The 23,381-nt window shown below is 40.4% G+C and overlaps 1 protein-coding gene and 1 long non-coding RNA gene across 2 annotated transcripts in view; one reads left to right on the top strand and one right to left on the bottom strand.

The window, feature by feature from the left end:
* The window catches only part of USP12 (ubiquitin specific peptidase 12), a 79,518-nt gene that overhangs the window by 5,968 nt on the left and 50,169 nt on the right, over positions 1 to 23,381 (bottom strand). The window contains exons 4-6 of the mRNA XM_082435711.1: positions 10,588 to 10,817; positions 6,581 to 6,657; positions 6,385 to 6,468 (exon numbers count right to left, since the gene is read on the bottom strand). Coding sequence (XP_082291837.1) covers positions 6,385 to 6,468; positions 6,581 to 6,657; positions 10,588 to 10,817 — 391 coding nt within the window. The remainder of the gene's footprint in view (positions 1 to 6,384; positions 6,469 to 6,580; positions 6,658 to 10,587; positions 10,818 to 23,381) is intronic.
* LOC309647910 lies at positions 6,665 to 9,085 on the top strand. Its single transcript, XR_014256389.1, has 2 exons — positions 6,665 to 7,029; positions 7,433 to 9,085. It is a non-coding gene; the product is annotated as an uncharacterized lncRNA (long non-coding RNA).

Below are 23,381 nucleotides of genomic sequence, written 5' to 3'. Positions count from 1 at the left end.
CGGCTCCCAAAGAGATATGATGGTACATTCCTTTATTAAGAATTCTGTACTTCTGAAATATAGGTCACTGTGCCAGCTGCAGGAAAAACCAGTTCCTTAAGGCCGCTCGCTCCTTTGGAGGTGAATGGAGGCTGAGATCCATTTGTTCTATTCAGCTATATAATTCAGTAACAAACTGAGAGCAGGAGACAGTGAGAAAAGCATTAAAGACCATCCATTAAAGGCGTTTGCCAGAGACAAGGAACAGCTCCTTAGTAAGAGCAGTGGCTGCATGCATCCTGGAAAGGGAATAATGCAGAAGTGAAGCTTTTACCTGTAAAGCACGGGCCTCCCCATCCCCAAACGCCCCGAAGACCCCTCCAGGCAGCCTCTCCCCGAGATGCCTCTGCTCCCCCATTTCACTTCAGCGCCAACGCTTGATCTTCTGGCACAAATAACTGTTCTCCTCAACCCTCCATCAGCACTTTACAGATTCACTTCATATCTGTACAGTTTATTACACTATAAAACATTTAGATGATTCTGGGTCTTTCTCTTCTAGGGTCTGGACTCCGGAAGGACAGAAACCGTCTCTTTTATTATATTTCTCCATCTAGCACACGTAGGTACTTGACAAACTCTACAGTACTGAATTCTGTGTGTGTTCAGTGAAGCAAAACACTTTTCATAATTAAAAAATGAAATTTATTAAACCTCTGCCTCTAATGAAGTGAAAACAAATCATTTTATAGCATTATTCTAGATCTGCATTCTACAGATCTTAAATGTGGTACGGCAGCTTATTATCCCAGAAATGTTTATTAACCTGGCTTTTGGAAAACATTAGTGAAAATAAATGTAAAACCTAATCATTCCTGGAAAGCAATCTAGCAATACGAATTAACAGCCTTTATGGCCTTTGCCTCAGTAATCGAAACTAAATATATCATCTCAAATACAAGACTTCTGAGAAGAATTCGGTTCTGGAGTTATTTTATACTGTGAAAAAGTGGGAGAATCCTAGCTATTCAACAACAGGAAATGCTGAAATACATTATAATACAAACACAACAGAATATTATACAACTTCAAACAATGTTGTTGAAAGTTTCTAAATGGCATGTGAAAATACTTACGGAAAGTAAAAAAGTCAAGATATATATTTATATACACAGTAATCCAACTCTTAAACATCAGATGTTCAATTAAACTGGTATAGAGTTGTTAAAACAAACTCTTTCAAAACAATAAAAGCAAACTATCGTTTGAAAATGTCCAGTGAGGTGCAAACCCACAAGGATTTTTCTAAGTGTTAAATATGTTAGTAGTGTATTAGATACAGTCAGTTAAGATTAGGAAGAGGAGACAGATACGGCCTGGGGGTTAGGAAAAATGTGCTTTTAGAAATTAAGCCAGGGCAGAGGGGGGAAAAGCCCAAATGGAGAAAAGAGAACATGTCCAAATGCTGGCTTATAAAATACACCCCGTCAGACAACACGGGAGGAACATGAATCCTCCCAGCAGCACTTCTTCCCAGAGGAAACCCAACACTTGTGAAGAGACACAGGATAAAGTCAAACACAAATATCTGTGGAGCCACATTTTAAAGATGATGAGAGACTATCTCACAAAATTTTTCTCACACTGAAATGGCTCAGGAAGAAATGAACACATATATAAGCTGAGTCAAATTCATTATGGAGATTGTGCAGCAGAAGGAAAAACAAAGAAATTGATTTCCTGCTTGAAACACCAATTCCACCAACACACCAAAGAACTGATAGGATTCTGGTTTTCCTTCCATTCAGACATGTGTGGAGAAAGGTTACCTTAGGGAGCTCTTGATCTCTGTCACTGTTGTTAAAAAAGTGGTCTCAGAATGTAATGCTTTCTCCAAAAGACAAATATGCTGAAGAAAAAAACGGGAGGACAGAGAACTTTTTTTCCTTTTTAGTTAAAGTTTGAAATAGACATTGATTTTTTAAAAAATATTTATTTATTTATGCACGCATGCATGCTGCGCCGGGTCTTAGTTGCAGCACGTGGGATCTAGTTCCTTGACCAGGGATCGAACCCGGGCCCCCTGCATTGCGAGCACAGAGTCTTAACCCCTGGACCACCACGGAAGTCCCCGACATTGATTTTTATCTTCTGTAAACTGACTTACAAATTAATTTTCTATTTAGATTTTTTTAAATGGCATTTACCTACTACACAATGATTAAAATTTGGATGAATTTATGATATACATTTTCTTGCTTTTACATCTTTAAAATAATAAGGTGTGTTCATTTTGCACTAAGTAAGAGGTATTTACCTTTCTATTATCTAATTATAATTAGATAATATCTAATTATAATTTAAAACTTTTTAAAAAGTAGAAGGATGGAAAAAGACATTAACAAAGTCAGCAAAGCTGGCTCTGGCTGATTCTAGTATCAGACAAAGTAGAACCCAAGCCAAGGAGTGTTACTAGAGATAAGGACATTCCATAATAAAGAGGGCCAATTAATCAAGAGGACACAATCTTCAAGTACCAAATACCAAAGCTTCATGCTCCAAATACCAAATTTGATAGAATTAAAGAAATAAACAGATAAATGCACAGAGTTAAAGTCTTTAACAGACTTCTCTAAGAAAAAAAGTCAGTAGGAATAGGGAAGGTATGAACAACCAAATTATGTATCTAATCAACATTTCTGGAATACTCCATTTCAAACTGAAGAATATATGTTCTTCTCAAGTACAACTGGACATTCACTAATGTACTGGACAATGAAAGAAGTCTCAATAAATTCCAAAAGACAGAGATCACAGGATATATTTTCCTGACAAAAATTAAAAAACAAAAAAATAGCAAAAAAACCTGAAATACGGAAACTAAGCTATATACTTCTAAATAATTCATGGGAGAAAGACAAAACCACAAGGGAAATTAGAATAGATTTTTAAATGGATGATAATGCAAATACAACCTGTTAAAATTTGTGGGAACACAGCCAAAGCAGTGTTTAGAGGAAAATTTATAGCTTTAAATGTTTATATTAGAAAAGAAAAAGGGCAAGTCTTGACCACACAGAAAAGCTTAATAATTGTACATAAAATTCCATAGTTTCCTCTTATAAACTTAATGTCAAGCAGGACCAACTGGGGCACATGGTGCTGGGGGTGAGGGGAACACGACCTATGACCATGCGTGACTGTCAGCAGACATTTAAGTTGCTTCCACCTCCTCTTGGTTATTGTAAATACTAGAGCAATGAACATGGGACTGCACATATCTCTTTGAAAATCCTGTTATCAGTTCTTTTCGATATGTACCTAGAAGCAGAATGCTGGATCATACGGTAATTCTATTTTTAATATTTCTGAGGAACCTTCACACTGTTTCCACAGTGGCTGTAACATTTTACATTCCCACTGACAATGCACAGTTCCCTTTTCCGCACATCCTCATCAACACTCATTATTTTCTCTTTTTATTTGAAAGTGGCCATCCTAACTAATGTGAGGTGGTATCTTATTGTGGTTTTGATTTGCATTTCCCGGATAATTAGTTATGTTATCTTTTCATATGCTTGTTGGCCACCTGTATGTCATCTTTGGAGAATGTTTATTCAAGTCCTTTGCCCATTTTTTAATTGGGTGATTTGGTTTCTACTGTTGAGTTGTGTGAGTTCTTTACATTCTGGATATTAACCTCTTATCAGATATCTGGTTTTCAAATATTTTCTCCCATTCTGTTAATATTCTGCAAATATTTTCTCCCATTCATGTCATTTCATTCCGTTGTTTCCTTGGTTGCACATAAGTTTTAAAGTTTGATATAGTTCCATTTATCTGTTTTTGCTTTTGTTGCTTGTGCTTTTGGTGTCATATTCAAGAAATCACTGCCATACTCAACATCGTGAGGCTTTTCCCCTATGTTTTCTTCTAAGAGTTTTATAGTTTCAGGTGTTACGTTTAGGTCTTTAACCCATTTTGAGTTAATTTTTGTGAATGGTATGAAGTAAGGATCCAACTTCAATCTTTTCCATGTGGATACCCAGTTTTCCCACCACCATCTGTTGAAGATCATTGAGCATATAAATGCGGGTTTATTTCTGGGGGGGCAAGGGTGCAGTGATAAGCCTGGGTACCTACAGGGGCACCTGACCAAACTATTAAATATATAAGGATAATGGGAGCCAATCTGTAGTGTCAGAGGAGGGGCTTACAAATATTAAAAAGGAGAAAACCAGAATAAACCCTATGGTGTTGGATGAAACTGGAGGTACCACTGTGAATTTGTGGTTTTTTGATATAGATAGACCAACAGATAAATAAGTACAGATGTAAATGTGTGTACATATGTACACACATGAGCACGCACGTCCTCCAGCTCTGTTCACTAAGGGGGCCCAGGAACAGTGACACGGCAACGGCAACGAGCACACCTACACCACGGTCCTGGTTTTTAAACGTTATTCTCCCCCCTAAAAGGAACCAGGGCTCCTTTGAGAAACGGCTGGTACCAGTGTGGGGGGCAAGGAAGGTACAAAGTGAGCCTGGACATCTTGTTGCACTAGAAAGTAAAGAGGGGCTAGAGAACAAAGGGACGGGGCAAAAGACACAGGGGGCAGCAGGAAGGGGCTCCTGCTGGCCAAATCGGGATAATGTGAACATGAAAATAAACAAGACAATCATTACGCACGGGATAAAACAGGAATCCCTGAGTCCTCACTGAGATTTAAAGAATGAAAAAAACTGTAAATATCCCCATTTCTCATCAAACTTTCAATCTCAAAATATGTATGAATTACAACTGGGGAAAAGCACAGCTTCACAGTGAAGAATCCTGGGAGACAGCACCTTAGTCAAGTGTCCACAGAAAACAGTACCAGTCACGGGAGGTGCAGGACAGAGCCCCAGAGCAGGCCTCAGACTGTCCTCGGAAGGGCCGGGTGCAAGGAGGGTGCTGGGTTAACATCTGGGAACCTGACTGGGGGGTGTCCCCACTGTTCCCTAACTGACAAGCGTGTCTCGATGCGCCTGAGAACTGTCTGTGCAAATCATCTGGTTTATGCTGAACACCTGCTCTCCTTCCTGGAGCCTGGAATTTTGGTACATGCCACGCAGAGGATGCCTACGTGTCCAGCCCCCAATAAATCTCGGCCACCGAGTTGGTGATGAGCTTCCCTGGGAGACAACACTTCTCTCGTGTTGTCACATTTGATGCTGGAGGAACTAAGTACGTCTGCGTGACCCCACGGGGACAGGACTCTTGCAAGCTGGCCTGGCCTCCCCTTGGCTGACCGTGCTTGTCCCCTTGCCCTGTGATAAATCTCAGCTGTGAGCACGACTATATATGCTGAGTGAGCCCTGCAAGTCCTTCTAGTCAATCCCCAAATCCAGGAGCGGTCTTGGGAACCCTGACACTTGACACATATCAGAATCGTGTGCCATTTAAAAGAACACAATGAGAAGAACACAGCATCACTTCTGTGTGATTCCTGCCCAAAATACATAACCTGAACCCAATCATACAAAAGCATGAGACAAACCCAAAGAAGAACATTCTATAAAATAACTAATCTGTAATTTTCAAGTGCCAAGGTAATGGAAGTCAAGAAAAGACCAAGGGACTGTTCTAGATGTAAAAAACACTAAAGCGACGTGAATACTAAATGCAATGTGTGACTCTGGACCGGATCCTTTTTTCTATAAGGGACATTCTTGGGACAGCTGGTGACACTAAGATAGGGTCTACGATATCAGTAGCACATCAGTGTTACGCTCCTGACCTGGATGGATACGGTACACGGGAGACTCCCTTTTTGGTAGGAAACAGCTACCCAAGTGTCCAGCATCCTGGGACATCATATCAGGAACTCACTCTCAAATGGTTTAGGGTAAAAAAAAAACATTGTTCGTATTGTTCACGCAACTTTTCTGAGTTTGATTCAAAATAAAAAGTAAAATAATCAGGATGATGATGATGAGGATGATGATGATGATGATGATGATTCAATTCCTTGATACCAAAATACCATCTTTATAATAATATACTGAGAGAAGGTACAAAATCCTATCTAGGAACACTGGAAACTAGGGTGAGGGTGAGTGAAGTACTTTCCCCTCATCCTTCCTCACCAAGAAAAAGTTTACATAATCAAGAAAGCTTCAAAGCAAAATATTTTAACTGTATTGGTTTATGATTATTAAACAATCACTAAATGCAGGAAATCACCCGAGGGTACAGAGTTGAATACTGTTTATCTAGTAATTACCTAATGAGTCTGAGCTGTTGGTGATAAAAGAAAGAATGTTTTCTCATTGCAAATTGTCATAGATCGCTTTCAGCTAGAAAAGCCCATCTACAACACTGCCAAAGAATCACTATAAATGTCAAAAACACTAACTTACCGTTTGTGTGCTTCCTGTTTGCTGCGGCATTCTTCACAGTAGTATTTGTATTCACTGCATAGAGTTTCTGTGTTGCTAAAACCCCTGTGTAAAACACAAAATAATTTTGTCCATACCAGAAAATTATGTATTCATTTAAAAATATTCTAAACCAAAGACAGTCATTACATGTCAAAGTAAATAAGTCTGCACTTACCTTAAGCAGTGAGTAATGGATGTGTTTTGTTCCACGTCAACAGAAAGGTCTAAAAAATCTTCATCTTTGCTGCTTATCTGTAAAAATAGGGAAATACCTTTGATTTCTTTTTTTTTTTAAACATCTTCACATTGGAGTATAATTGCTTTACAACCTTCGATTTCTTTAATCACTGTTCCAAAATGATAGAATTAAGTGCACTCTATTATTAGTATCATTAAGTATAATTAAGTATATAAAGAATTCTTTTTCCCCCAAGTTATCCAAAAGGACACTGAATGAATAACTTTCATTATATGTAGAGGTAAAACACCAAAGTGCACCTGTGACTGATTTTCTTCCTGGTAAAGGCTAATGTGATGTGAAATTCCATTACTTCCCCTAATCTTGGTAATACTGTGAAGCATAAAACAAACTATACCATATACACTATTTCTTAAAAAACACAGGCCAAGAGGGCTTCCCTGGTGGTGCAGTGGTTGGGAGTCTGCCTGCCAATGCAGGGGACACGGGTTCGAGCCCTGGTCTGGGAAGATCCCACATGCCGCGGAGCAACTAGGCCCGTGAGCCACAACTACTGAGCCTGCGCGTCTGGAGCCTGTGCTCCGCAACGAGAGAGGCCGCGATAATGGGAGGCCCGTGCACCGCGATGAGGAGTGGCCCCCACTTGCCGCAACTAGAGAAAGCCCTCGCACAGAAACGGAGACGCAACACAGCCATAAATAAATAAATAAATAAATAAAATTAAAAAAAAAAAAAAAAGAAGATCCAGTTATCCAGAGTAGTAACCGGCTTGATAACATCCCCTTTATTGGTTGCCTGCTTTAAAAAAAAAAAAAAAAAAAAACACAGGCCAAGATTGAATGAGAATGTTTGGCAAAGGACATGTTATCTGTATTGTTTTATCATTTAAGAAAAAAATTTAGCCCAAAAGGCCAAACTATAATCTTCACTTATGACCTTCTTTTATTTCCCCCCAAAATTGAACAATGTTCTGTTTGAATTATGAATGTCATCTTATAAAAATGAAGTTACTACTTATTCATCTGAACTGGAGTAGGACAGAACTTTAGTCATCACTTTTCCTACGCGCAAGGGGACGACGCGATGCAATGGGAGGGACCTCCGACTCGGTCCCCGGGGCCTCCCACTCGCAATGACTCTACACCCATTGATGGTCTGTGATGACTTTTCAATACAACACCAAAAGCATTTAAAGAACATCGAAAGCATTTCCATGAAGGAAAAAACTGGACTTTATTAAAATTAAAATTTAATACTTAAAATTAAAAACTTCTGATCTACCAAAGACACGGTTCAGAGGATGAGAAGACAAGCCACAGACTGGGAGGAAATCTTTGCAAAAGACACACCTGATAAAGGACTGGTATCCAAAATATACAAAGAACTCTTAAAACTCCACAATAGGAAAACAAACAACCTGATTTTAAAAATGGGTCAAAGACCAGTACAGATACCTCACCAAAGAAGATATACAGATGGCAAATAAGCACATGAAAAGATGCTCCACATCATATGTCATCAGAGAAATGCAAATTAAAACAACAACAAGACACCACTACACATCTACCATAGAAGAGCTAAAATCCAAAACACTGACAACAGCACACGCTGATAAGGATGTGGAGCAACAGAAACTCTCACTCATAGCTGGTGGGAATGTGCAATGGTGCAGCCACTCGGGTGGTTCCTTACAAAACTAAACACACTCTTCTTACCACATGATCCAGCAATTGTGCTCCCCAGGGCTGCACTAACCAAAGAGGCTGAGAAGTTATGCCCACACAAAAACCTGCACATGCATGTTCATAACAGCTTTGTTCATAATTATCAAAACTTGGAAGCAACCTAGATGTCCTTCAGTAGGTGAATGGATAAACTCTGGTACCTCCAGACAATAAATCGTAATTCAGCAATAAAAAGAAATGAGCTATCAAGCTGTGAACAGACATGCAGGAACCTCAAATACATACCGCTAAGTGAAAGAAGCCAATCTGAAAAGGCTGCATACTCTACGATTCCAACCACATGGCATCTGGAAAAGGCAAAACTATGGAGGCAGTAAAACAACCAGTGGCTGCCAGGGGTTGAGGAGGAGGGAAGCAGGAATATGTGGAGCACAGAGTGAAACCACTCTGTAGGATACTGTAGTGACTGACACATCAGTATACATTTGTCAAAACAAAGAGAGATCAAAGAACAGGCAACACCAAGAATGAACCCTTATGTAAACTATGGATTTTAGATAATAATGTACCAACACTGGCCCATCAATTGCAACAACTATATCTCACTAATGCCAAGGATGTTACTATTAGGGGGAAGTGGGGACGGGGGCAATTTGGGAACTCTCTGTACTTTCCACTCCATTTTTCTTAAATCTATTTAAAAAAAAAAAAAAAAAAAAGACAGTTCCTTATTAGTCTCTGCCAGTATAAGTTTATCTGATTCAGTTAACCGAGTAGACTATGTTATTCTTTCCAACATCCATAATGCATTTCCCTTACTTTTCTTGCTTGTGGACTCTTTTCCAGTTGACCACGCTACTCTCCTCTGCTATTAAAAACTAGCAGTACAACCATCACAGTAAAGACTGGATTGGGCAAAAATCATCAGTGAATGCTAAGTCTGGGGGGAGATTTTGATGAGGAACAAGAATATCTGTGTCTCCTACAGTCTGCCTACTAGTTACAAGGGCATAAAAAACAGTCATTATGAAGTGGAGAAACTGAACAACATCGTGAATGGGAGATCAAAATTAATTTTACCAACGAGGGGCAGACAGAACTGTGTGCCTGTATGTGATATCCTGACGAGGACACATTAACTATGAATTGTTCTGGCCAAGAATGTACAACCGGGGCTTCCCTGGTGGCGCAGGGGTTAAGAAACCGCCTGCCAATGCAGGAGACACGGGTTCGAGCCCTGGTCCGGGAAGATCCCACATGCCACGGAGCAACTAAGCCCACGTGCCACAACTACTGAGCCCACGTGCTGCAACTACAACTACTGAAGCCCGCGCACCTAGAGCTCGTGCTCCACAACAAGACAAACCACCGCAATGAGAAGCCCGCGCACCAAAACAAAGAGCAGCCCCCGCTCGCCACAACTAGAGAAAGCCAGCGTGCAGCAACGAAGACCCAATGCGGCCAAAAATAAAAAATTAATAAATAAAAGAAAATAAAAGAATGCACAACCTGCATCTCATTAGAAGGAAACATCAGACAAACTTGATACGAGGAATGTTAGATTAAAAGGGGGAGGGGCATAGTCTTTAAAAATGTTAAGTATCATAAAAGACAAGAAGACTATGAACATGTTCCAGATTGCAGGAGGCTAAAGGAAGCATGGTGACCACAGGCGATGCAAACCACTGAACTCTAAAACCAGACCCTGTGCTGAGAGGAGGCTTTGCTGTGAAGGGGGTCACTGGCAGAACTGGATAAAGGTGCCTAAGTAAGAGTCTGACCTTTCGTTCGTCAAGGGAGAACAAGGTAAGAACTTAACCGGAGGCCTGCGTTATCCGACCCTATGAGTAAACCGTTTTCAAGAGATTTACCTACTGCTCATCTTTACAAACTACCCAGCAAGTGGGTAGTTTCCCTCCTTGAGTGTACACAGTAGGCTTCAGTTTTTACTCCAACCGTAAACAACAAACATAATTGTAGGAAAAGGAACAACAAATTAATATACTTCCTTGACCTGTACGTTTCTTACGAGCTCAACTAAGACTATCATTTCCAGAACACGGCTCTATGGTCTCCTGTAGTGAAACAAACTCAAATAGTTCAAACTGCAGCGAGTATTTCTCTGCCACCTCAGTGTTCACTATTAATAAGCAGACAACGGAGAGGCGCATCTGTCACAGTCATATACTCTACACCTGAGGATTACAACTTTCAAGTTCATCTCTCATACCCATTCTCAAAGAACATTTAATATAATGGATTAGATTTGTTCTATACGAAATTTTATGATATACTTACAGTTTCACAAGTAAGACATCTGGTTTCATTAGTTAATGTTCCCTGAAAAATCTCATGAACCCACGTTGGGTCTGGTGTGCTGTTGTTATTTTCACTGTCAATATTACCGTTGGGCAAACGACCATTTTGTTTTTCCTGCTTTCTCTCTTCTTGTAAAATATCAGCAATTGTATTTAGTAGGTAATTTAAGAATTCATGGGCATCTTGCTGCATGTAGTTGTCAAAAAGCTCTAAAAATAAGAATATACAGAGACTTATTTCAGAATTAATAACTTCATTAAAAAACTAAATTTAAAAAAAGAATAGTATTCTATCAGAACTAAGGAAAATGTTTGGAACTGTTATAGTAATGTACAAGAAATAGGTATCTTTCACATATACAAATTATGGCTGAATTTGGAGAAAATAAAGTTATGATGAAAGAGAATCTTTAAAAAAATACTAATAGATCAATGAGAAAAGAGCAAAACCTATCCTCACACATAATGTACTGAGGAGATAAGAAACAACTGCTTTTTATTAGCTCACTTAATCTATTACTCCACAAATATTACAACATGGCAAGTTTTTTTTTTTTTTGGCTGCTGCATTGGGTCTTTGTTGCTGCACGCGGGCTTTCTCTAGTTGCGGCGAGTGGGGGCTACTCTTCGTTGTGGTGCGCGGGCTTCTCACAGCGGTGGCTTCTCTTGTTGCAGAGCACAGGCTCTAGGCACGCAGGCTTCAGCAGTTGTGGCACGTGGGCTCAGTAGTTGTGGCTCGCGGGCTACAGAGCGCAGGCTCAGTAGTTGTGGCGCACAGGCTTAGTTGCTCCGCTGGCATGTGGGATCTTCCTGGATCAGGGATCGAACCAGTGTCCCCTGCATTGGCAGGTGGATTCTTAACCACTGCACCACCAGGGAAGTCCCAACATGGAAAGTTTTAAAGTAGAAGCTGGACAACCTCTTGGCAGTGCCAACGCAAATGCATAGAACCACAGAGGAAGTTGTTAACATTAAAAAATACTGGGCCATACATGCTAGAGATTCTGATTAAGTCAGAGATGAGGCCTGGAACCTGCACTTTTCAAAGCTCCTCCAGGTGAGTCTGCTGTGCAGTCAGGTTTAGGGAACAAAGGCACCATGAACTACCTATTTAATCCAGAGAATCTCTAAGGCCCCTTCCAAATGTGAGGTCTGTAACTCTGTGGAACGTTCCCTGTAGTTACAGGAATAAGTAAATGTCGCGGAAACCTGAGGGTCGCTAACATTAAGTGCTTGACCTGTGCTTGCATCATGCACCCTGAGCCTGAAGAGGAAGGACTTCAGGGGCAGGGTCTCATGCCCTGTGACACTGCTATTAACGGTATTTCACAAGTGAGGAAAGGGGATCAAGTGGTAAAGTCACTTCCAGGAAGCGGCAGGGCCAGGATTCAAGCCAGGCCATCCGGCCCCAGCGAGCCACACACAGGCAGCCGGGGCCACCTGGCCACACAAGGCGCCCGTGGTCCAGCCCACAAAACGCACTCAGATAACCACCTAGTCAGGAAGCTTCACCTTCAGAGCTTCCGTAAACATTTAATAAGTGCCAGGAAGTTCACAGTTTACATTATTTTAAATGATAGAATAGAAATTGAGAAGAAAACTTAGGGAAAGCCTTCCTAAAATAAAAGGAATTAAAAAATTATATTTTAGAAGAGCTACAGACATGACTGCATAAAACTAAGTTCCATGCATTAGAACTCACTGAAAAAGTTAAAAACAGTAAAACCTGAAAGTTATTAACATCTTCAACATATAATATAAAGAGTTTATCTCAACACAACAGAAAATACCAAGTTGGCAAAGGACTTGAAATCAACAATTTATAGAAACAAGATTCAAAAGTTTAAATAAAACACATGAAAAAACATTCAACCCCACTGTAACGAAAAAGGTCTTGATTTTCCTGTCTCTAAAATGGAATACCATCTTCCTCTGCAAGGTTATTATAAAGATAAAATGGGAGCAAGTGAAAATATTCATTTTCATGAATACGAAAAGAAAATAATGATTTTAATCTAGGTGTCAAAAAGACCTTCGAAAAGTATCAGATTTAAGGTGCAGGTGCTAGAGCAAGACTGTCTGGATCCGTCCTGTGGTTCCACCTCTCGTCGCGGGCATGTCACAGGCCAACACAATGATGCTAGGACTGCACCCGGAGCCATACTTCACTTCTCTGCTATAAGTCAGTCCTGAGGGGTTTGATTAGCCTTAAACCAACTCCCTATGTTATTTTTAAGAACAATAAAAGCCCTGAGTCCTAAGAGTTACTGCATTAGCCCATGTGGACTTAACCTCTAACTGATCTGTAATTTGTTGTACTGCGTGTCTTCTGGGTTTTGCCCACGAGGGACAGTGGATCCAAAGCATCTGACACCACTCCCACCACCTGCTCCGGCAGAAGTCGCCGCACACCACCCACACCGTGAGACGCCTGCACCTCTGCAAACCCTCCGGCCATCCTCTCCACCTCCGAGATCAAGCCAAGTCATGCTCGGAACCCTCAGATGGTGCCGCCAATGGACTGGCCTATGCCAAAGGTGAGATAACTGAGGTCAACGACCTTTCCCCTCGCCTCTCAAGGCAATCATCTCCATCCCTAAGAACACCACCCTGCCCCTCACCCCAGTCTCCTAGTCTCCACTGTTACTGTACCTCATTTTCTTCCTCACCCTTGGGATTTTCTTCTTTGTCTGCTGTTCCTTCTAAGAGCTGCTTTCAGTTCTAAACTCCCCATTTCTTCAACCTGTGACATCTTCTAGCTTCCTGCTGCCACCCCTAAACCACTACACTTTCACTTGCATATAAAAACTCTCCCTCAATCAAGAAAGCTCGTAAGATCTGGCCATCCTACCCTTAACCCTCACCCTTCTGGGGCCATGGCTAACCTCCGCTCGCGCACTAACGGCCTGATCCACGGTTTCTCCGTCCACCCCGACTCCTGCCCTAACCTGCTCCATGTCCAGGCAGCTCCTGGACGTGAATGGAACCCCTCAAAAACCAAGAGCCTCCATCTCTCACTTACCCCTCCCCAGATCACAGAACCACCAACCTCAGGAGGCCCACTAAGATGAGGACTGCAAGGAGATCATGCTAGAGGTGATTAGGGGTCTTGAGCAAAGTGGAAACAAACTGGGGAAGTCATGGAGAATCTAGAGGGAGGGATGATGGGAGAGGACCAGGAGAAAGACTTTATAATCACTGCTAAGGGCCTGGTTACGGTGAGGGATGAAAAATTCTCCACAGCGGATAGCTACATGATGGCTTAATGCCACAAGCTAGACTCACTCTTCCCTCCTAAATTATTTTAGCACATATGCATGTTCTTCAAAATAAATATTTTTTGTAAAGCAGAAATATGCAAATGTCGTAATTTTTTTTAAAGTTGAAATATCTTTTCTGGGGGGATGTTCCTTTAATACAGAACAATGACACCATATTCAAAGAAATACCTCAATTGACCTGAATGCTCTACAAATGAGATGCAAAGTAAATCAGAAAATACTCTATTTTGTTAAAATATTTTAAATATTATAGTCCATTTTCTATAAACATAGTAAACTGAACATACCAGAACCTTGCAGAGCCTCAACTAAGAGCAGCCACTGTAGTTTTAAACACCAACCAAGACCACATAAACATCTGAACATCATCAACTAAATGGCCTCATGACAATCCCTGTAAACTGTATTATATTTCTAAACTCTTAGCTTTCTTATGGGTGGCTTTCTTCTCTGCGAAGCAGCATAATGGGCAAGGCGGACTTCAAATTTGCTTTGGCAAATTAAACAAATTCACTCATTCATTCACTCATCCAACAAATATCTAGTAAGCACCTCTGACGTGCCAGGAACTGGATTAAGTGCTCGGACTACAAAGGTGCACAGGAACAAATGGCTCCCGACACTGAGGAACTGACAGTCTAGCGGGAGAGACAGACAATGTCAATATTAAATAAACGTATATGAAACGTATAAGCTATATCAAAGTCTTGGTATAGCTGTAACATCAACGCAAAAAAATAAAAGAGGGAAACTAAATCACTACCTAAAAGTAAGTTTTCTTCATAATTCAGAAATAGCTACAGCTTTTCATCATACAAAATATCTTTCATGCTCTTTTGGAGAAAAAGGATTAATGAATATGAGAAATTATTTACTAGAATCTATTTAATAGCTGTTATTTGTGAACAACTAGTTATTTCCTCGCTTGAGGAAGACGAATACTTGAATATGTGTTTATATTTTTGTATCTGTGTCTCTCCATAGCACCCGAAATGCTGCTGTGCACATACAGGTTCCCTGAGAACCAGCACCCTTCCTACTGCATTCACTGTTGTATCCCCAGCACTCAGAACAGTACTGCCACACATTAGATGTGCCTGACATTTCTTGAGTGAATGAATGAAGGAACAGATAACAGGGGTTGAAACAGCTAAGACGACATGAGAAGAATAAACTTGGCCCCAAACAACAATGTGAATAATGCACTTTGCCTCGAGCCAGCTGGTCTGACTTCAAGTCCTCCTTAGATGATCCAGCTGAGTCAACTCTCGGTAAGTTAGGTCACCAACCTGTGTGTTAATTCTTCTAAACAAGGGAGAGCTGACAGAAGTCAATCATCATAAACAGATGGCTTCGTTTCCTACCTCCACGACTACAGGAGTCTCCCGGCCAGTCGCCATGCTTCTCCTCGTGCTGCCCATGGGCGCCCCTTCCTGCCACCAGGCCCCCGGCAGCCAGGGGACCTTCTGATGCAGAGCGGAGCCCTCCAGGGGCCTCCCGTGGCTTTCACAATAAACCGGGAGCTGCCTGGCCCTTCTTTCTCTCTGACTTGACCTTCATCTCACTCCACTCTAGCTGCAGTAATTTTCTTGCTGTCCTTCAAGCACTCAGGGCAACTGCAGTTTCTGTTCTACCTGCTTGGAACAACCCTGCTTCTGATCTTCAAATGACTTGTCTCTCACTTCAAATCTCTGCTCTCACATCACTTATCAACTCCCTCATCCTCTACCACCTTGCCCTGCTTACTTTTATTTGTAGCAATGCCACATTATCTTATGTAACTGTTTGTCTATCTTTCTCGCTAGAATGTCAGCCGCGTGAGGGCAGAGGTTTGTCTTACTTCATTATCCCTACCTCCTGCACAGTGCCTGGAACACAGCAGGGACTAAGCATACAATCATTAACGCAATGCAAATACTCCCTGTCATCAAAGACAACATATGTGTGGAGCAAGTGCTACCACCCCGTGTGTAGGAGCACAGTGCTGTAGTGTCTTCTGCTTTGATTAGGTAACATAAATTAAAATTTTAAAAACAAAAATCCATTACTGAAATTAAAACAGATTCTTTCCAAGGGATATCTAAACGATTAGTAATATAAAGCAATAGTGGTTAAAACAATATAGAGCTAACATCCACTGGGAGTACAGAATGGGAAGTTTTTAACGTAACATGGAAGGAGATTGATTTAAGAACACTCCAGAAAATACATTCTAAGATGGCGGTGTGGGAAGATGCCAAGTTAGCGTCTCCCAACTAGGGTGCCTGCCAGCCACTGGTGGGGACCTTGACGCCCAAGGAGACGGGAAGAACCCCCAAGTGAACCAGTAGGACGTGGGGGGACTGAAGGGGGAGGAGAAGTGGAAGCCAGACAGGGTCAGCGCCCCTGAGGCTGGGGAGATCAGGAAACGCAGATGGGAGGGACCCTCCCGGAGGAGAGGGAGAGGAGCGAAGGGCGTCTGCCCTGCCCACTGGGCCCGGGGAGCCTGCTGAGCTCCCAGGCTGGTCCTCTGCCCTCCAGGGCCCACCCCTCTCCCTGGCTGCATTGGTCCTAGGGGAATAGGAAGGAGGCCAAGGGAGACCAGGAGAGGCAGGTGGGAGGAGCAGGAGAGGAGAGGAGAGGAGGGCGTTTGTCCCTCCAACTCGAGCCCAGGAAGCCTGCTGGGCTCCCAGGTGAGGTCGCCTGCCCTGAGACCAGGGGTGGGGGGCACACCTGGGCCCCTTCTGTTCCTTGAGCCTAAGCCCCACCCCCCCATAGCTCCCAGGGCCTTTTCCAGTCCTGTGGGTCCTGAGCATTGGCCCCGCCCACCACCCAAACCTCGCCCTTCCTTAGGCCCCGCCCTCCACAGCCAAGGGCTGTTCCCCCTCTTTTTTCTCCTTTTCTTTGTTTTCTTTTCCTTTTTTTCCTTTTCCCTCCTCCTCTTTTTTACTATTAGAGTACTGATGTACTTTCCGGTTGTTGATTCATCTATATTTTTATTTTTATAATCTTTCTAACATATCTGTTAGTTTCCTACTCTAATTTTATTTTTTACTTTGTTATTGTTCTCTCTTTTTTTTTTTTTGCCACCCCATGTGGTTTGCGGGATCTTGGTTCACGAGCCGGGGTTCTGGCTGAAGCTCCTGTGGTGGGAGCTCTGTGTCCAAACCACTGGACTAACAGAGAACCTCAGACCCCAGGGTATATTCACTGGAGTGAGGTCTCACAAAGGTCCTCATCTCAGCACCAAGACCCAGCTCTACCCAACAGCCTACAAACTCCAGTGTTAGAAGCCTCAGGCCAAACAACCAGTAAGACAGGAACACAATCCCACTTATTAAAAAAAGAAAAAAAAAATGAGATGACAAAAAATATGTCACAGATGAAGGAGCAAGGTAAAAACCTACAAGACCAAATAAATGAAGAAGAAATAGGCAATCTACCTGAAAAAGAATTCAGAGTAATGGTAGTAAAGATGATCCAGAACCTCAGAAATAGAATGGAGGCACGAATTGAGAAAATACAAGAAATGTTTAACAAAGATCTAGAAGAACTAAAGAACAAACAAGCAGAGATGAACAACACAGTAACTGAAATGAAAAATACACTAGAAGGAATCCATAACAGAACAACTGAGGCAGAAGAACGGACAAGTGACCTGGAAAACAGAATGCTGGAATTCACTGCTGTGGAACAGAATTAAAAAAAAAGAATGAAAAGAAATGAAGACAGCCTAAGAGACCTCTGGGACAACACTAAACGCAGCAACATTCAAATTATAGGGGTCCCAGAAAAAGAGAAAAAGAAAAGGTCTGAGAAAATATTAGAAGAGATTACAGTCCAAAACTTCCCTAACATGGGAAAGGAAATAGTCACCCAAGTCCAGGAAGCACAGAGAGTCCCATAAAGGATAAACCCTAGGAAAAACACACCAAGACACATACTAATCAAAATAATAAAAATTAAATTCAAAGAAAAAATATTAATAGCAGCAAGGGAAAAACAAAAAATAACATACAAAGGAATCCCCGTAAGGTCATCATCTGATTTTTCAGCAGAAATTCTACAGGCCAGAAGGGAGTGGCAGGATATACTTAAAGTGGGGAAAGAGAAACACCTACAACCAAGATTGCTCTACTCAGCAAGGATCTCATTCAGATTCAACAGAGAAATCAAAAGCTTTTCAGACAAGCAAAACCTAACAGAATTCAGCACCACCAAACCGGCTTCACAACAAATGCTAAAGAAACTTCTCCAGGCAGGAAACACAACAGAAGAAAACGACCCACAAAAACAAACCCAAAACAATTAAGAAAATGGTAATAGGAACATACATATCAATAATAACCTTGAATGTAAATGGACTAAATGCCCCAACCAAAAGACACAGACTGACTGAATGGATACAAAAATAAGACCCATATATATGCTGTCTACAAGAGACCCACTTCAGACCTAGGGACACATACAGACTGAAAGTGAAGGGATGGAAAGATATTCCATGCACATGGAAATCAAAAGAAAGCCGGAGCAGCAATACTTGTATCAGATAAATAGACTTTAAAATAAAGACTGTTACAAGAGATAAGGAGGGACACTACATAATGATCAAAGGATCAATCCAAGAAGAAGATATAACAATTATAAATGTTTATGCACCCAACATAGGAGCACCTCAATACATAAGGCAAATGCTAACAACCATGAAAGGAGAAATCGACAGTAACACAATAATAGCAGGGTTCTTTAACATGCCACTTACACCAGTGGACAGATCTTCCAAACAGAAAATAAATAAGGAAATACAGGCTTTAAATGACACAATAGACCAGATAGATTTAATTGATATTTATAGAACATTCCACCCAAAAGTGGTAGAATACACTTTCTTCTCAAGTGCACATGGAACATTCTCCAGGATAGATCACATCTTGGGTCACAAATCAAGCCTCAGAAAATTTAAGAAAGTTGAAATCGTATCAAGCATCTTTTCTGACCACAACGCTATGAGACTGGAAATCAATTACAGGAAAAAAACTGTAAGAAACACAAATACACAGAAGCTAAACAGTGTGCTACTAAATAACCAAGAGATCACTGAAGAAATCGAAGAAGAAATTAAAAATACATAGAAACAAATGACAACGAAAACATGACGACCCAAAACCTATGGGATGCAGCAAAAGCAGTTCTAAGAGGGAAGTTTATAGCAATTCAATCTCACCTCAAGAAACAAGAAAACAAGTAAACAATCCAACCCTACAGACTTAAAACAACTAGAGAAAGAACAAAGAAAACCCAAAGTCAGTAGAAGGAAAGAAATCATAAAGATCAGAGCAGAAATAAATGCAATAGAAATGAAGAAAACAAGAGCAAACATCAATAAAACTAAAAGCTGGTTCTTTGAGAAGATAAACAAAACTGATAAACCCTTAGCCAGACTCATCAAGAAAAAAGGGGAGAGAACACAAATCAATAAAATTAGAAATGAAAAAGGAGAAATCACAACTGACACTGCAGAAATACAAAGGATTATAAGAAACTACTACAAGCAACTATATGCCAATAAAATGTACAACCACAAAGAAATGGACAAATTCTTGGAAAGGTACAATTTTCCAAGACTGAACCAGGAAGAATTAGAAATAATAAACAGACCTATCACAAGTAATGAAATTGAAATCATAATTTAAAATCTTCCAACAAACAAAAGTCCAGGACAGATGGCTTCACAGGTGAATTCTATCAAACATTTAGAGAAGAGCTAACACCCATCCTTCTCAAACTCTTCCAAAAAATTGCAGAGGGAGAAACACTCCCAAATTCATTCTATGAAACCATCATCACCCTGATACTAAAACCAGAAACAGGTATCACAAAAAAAGAAAATTATAGACCAATATCACTGATGAACATAGATGCAAAAATCCTGAACAAAATACTAGCAAGCAGAATCCAACACAACACATTAAAAGGTCATACACCATGATCAAGTGGGATTTATCCCAGGGATGCAAGGATTCTTCAATATATGCAAACCAATCAATGGGATACACCAGATTAGCAAATTAAGGAATAAAAACCATATGATCATCTCAATAGATGCAGAAAAAGCTTTTGACAAAATTTAACACCCATCTATGATAAAAACTCTCCAGAAAATGGGCATAGAGGGAACCTACCTCAACATAATAAAGGCCATATATGATAAACCCACAGCAAGCATCATACTCAATGGTGAAAAACTGAAAGCATTTCCACTAAGATCAGGAACAAGACAAGGATGTCCACTCTCGCCACTCTTACTCAACATAGTTTTGGAAGTCCTAGCCACAGCAATCAGAGAAGAAAAAGAAATAAAAGGAATACAAATTGGAAAAGAAGAAGTAAAACTGTCTCTGTTTGCAGATGACATGATATTATACATAGAAAACTCAAAGATGCCACCAGAAAACTGCTAGAACTAATCAATGAATTTGGTAAGGCTGCAGGATACAAAATTAATGCACAGAAATCTCTGGCATTCCTATACACCAACAACGAAAAAGCAGATAGAGAAATTAGGGAAACACTCCCATTTACCATTGCAACAAAAGGAATAAAATACCTAGGAATAAACCTGCCTAAGGAGGCAAAAGACTTGTACTCAGAAAACTATAAAACACTGATGAAAGAAATCAAAGATGACATAAACAGATGGAGAAATATACCATGTTCTTGGATTGGAAGAATCAACATTGTGAAAATGACTATACTACCCAAAGCAATCTACAGATTCAATGCAATCCCTATCAAACTACCAATGGCATTCTTCACAGAATTAGAACAAAAAATTTTACAATTTGTATGGAAACACTAAAGACCCCGAATAGCCAAAGCAATCTTGAGAAAGAAAAATGGAGTTGCAGGAATCAGGCTCCCCGACTTCAAACTATACCACAAAGCTACAGTAATCAAGACAGTATGGTACTGGCACAAAAACAAATATAGATCAATGGTACAGGATAGAATGCCCAGAGATAAACCCACGCACATATGGGCACCTAATTTACGACAAAGGAGGCAAGAACATACAATGGAGAAAAGACAGCCTCTTCAATAAGTGGTGCTGGGAAAACTGGACAGCTACATGTAAAAGAATGAAATTAGAACACTCCCTAACACCACACACAAAAATAAACTCAAAATGGATTAAAGACCTAAATGTAAGACCAGACACTATAAAACTCTTAGAGGAAAACATAGGAAAAACACTGTTTGACATAAACCACAGCAATATCTTTTTTGACCCACCTCCTACAGTAATGGAAATAAAAACAACAATAAACACATGGGACTTAATTAAACTCAAAAGCTTTTTCACAGCAAAGGAAACCATAAACAAGACAAAAAGACAAGCCTCAGGATAGGAGAAAATATTTGCAAATGAAACAACAAAGGATTAGTCTCCAAAATATACAAACAGCTCATGGAGCTCAATATCAAACAAACAAACAATTCAATTAAAAAATTGGTGGAAGACCTAAATAGACATTTCACCAAAGAAGACATACAGATGGCCAAGAGGCACATGAAAAGACACTCAGCATCACTAATTATTAGGGAAATGCAAATCAAAACTACAATGAGGTATCACCTCACGCTGGTCAGAATGGCCATTATCAAAAAATCTAGAAAAAAAAATGCTGGAGAAGGTGTGGTGAAAAGGGAACCCTCCTGCACTGTTGGTGGGAATATAAATTGATACAACCACTATGAAGAACAGTATGGAGGTTCCTTAAAAAACTAAAAATAGAACTACCATACGACCCAGCAATCCCACTACTGGGCATATACCCTGAGAAAACCATAATTCAAAAAGAGACATGTACCACAATGTTCACTGCAGCACTATTTACAATAGCCAGGACATGGAAACAACCTAAATGTCCATCGATAGATGAATGGATAAAGAATATGTGGCACATATATACAATGGAATATTATTCAGCCATAAAAAGAAACGGAATTTGTAGTGAGAGAGATGGACCTAGAATCTGTGATACAGAGTGAAGTAAGTCAGAAAGAGAAAAATAAGTACCATATGCTAACGCATATATATGGAATCTAAAAAAAAAAAAAAAAAAGGTACTGATGAAACTAGGGCAGGAATAAAGATGTAGACATAGTGAATGGACCTGAGGACACGGGGTGGGAGGGGGAAGCTGGGGTGAAGTGAGAGTGGCATGGCCATATATACACTACCGAATGTAAAATAGTTAGCTAGTGGGAAGCAGCTGCCTAGCACGGGGAGATCAGCTCGGTGCTTTGTGACCACCTAGAGGGGTGGGATAGGGAGGGTGGGAGGGAGGCTCAAGAGGGAGGGGATATGGGGACATATGTATGCACATGGCTGATTCACTTTGTTGTACAACAGAAACTAACACAGTACTATGAGCCAATTATACTCCGATGAAGATTTATGAAAAAAAAAAAGATAAAAAAATTAAAATAAAATGTATAACAATACTAGATAATGCTGGATGGAGCAAATGGAGTTCAACTATTATAGAATACTTGAATTTTGGGGGGGCAGTGGTTAAAATATTTTTTACAATATACTCTAATAAGTCAAGGATACATACTGTAATCTCTAGGGTAAGCATGAAAAGAATAGTAAAAGAGTGTATAATTAATAAACTAATATGAAGAAAAAAGAACACTCCAACAATGAAAGTTAGTGGAGATACTGAAATAGGTAACACACTTTCCAGAGATTTAAAACAAACCAGTCAATAAAATCTCACGAGAGTTATGCAATGGATACCTTATTAAATCTTCTTTGATTTGCATGCTCTCCTCTACATTAATTAGCGGGAAAAACGTCAAAAGCCAAAAATCAAAACATATTTACAAAAGCCAACAACATCAAGTAATAAACATGCTTGTCTATTAAATATTATTTCTGAGGTATAGAAAAATGAAACAAAGCTTATGAAAAGATGGGTTTGGAATATTCATTCTGGAATCAATTTCATTCAACAAAGTAATTAAGAAGTCTATTGTGTATCAACTGACTCTGCCTAAACACACAAAAAAATTCAAAAAAATTGAACTACTAAAAAATAAGAAATACCGGAAAGATATCCCAGCTTTGATAAGCAAACATATAAAGCTGCAGGTATTGAACCACAAAGAACTTTCAAAACACAGAAACGTGAACTCCGCGTTCAGCAGGAGAGTCGATCTAAATTTAAAAATCATTGTTCATTCTGCCTGCTAATGCAGGGGGACACGGGTTCGAGCCCTGGTCTGGGAAGATCCCACATGCCGCGGAGCAACTAGGCCCGTGAGCCACAACTACTGAGCCTGCGCGTCTGGAGCCTGTGCTCCGCAACAAGAGAGGCCGCGATAGTGAGAGGCCCGCGCACCGTGATGAAGAGTGGCCCCTGCTTGCCGCAACTAGAGAAAGCCCTCGCACAGAAACGAAGACCCAACACAGACAAAAATTAATTAATTAATTAATTGTTTTTTT

Source organism: Balaenoptera physalus (assembly GCF_965194825.1).
Source record: "Balaenoptera physalus genome assembly, chromosome: 18".
Lineage (NCBI taxonomy): Eukaryota > Metazoa > Chordata > Mammalia > Artiodactyla > Balaenopteridae > Balaenoptera > Balaenoptera physalus.
Note: the sequence above shows the minus strand (reverse complement) of the source record. Positions and strands in the feature narration are given on the sequence as shown.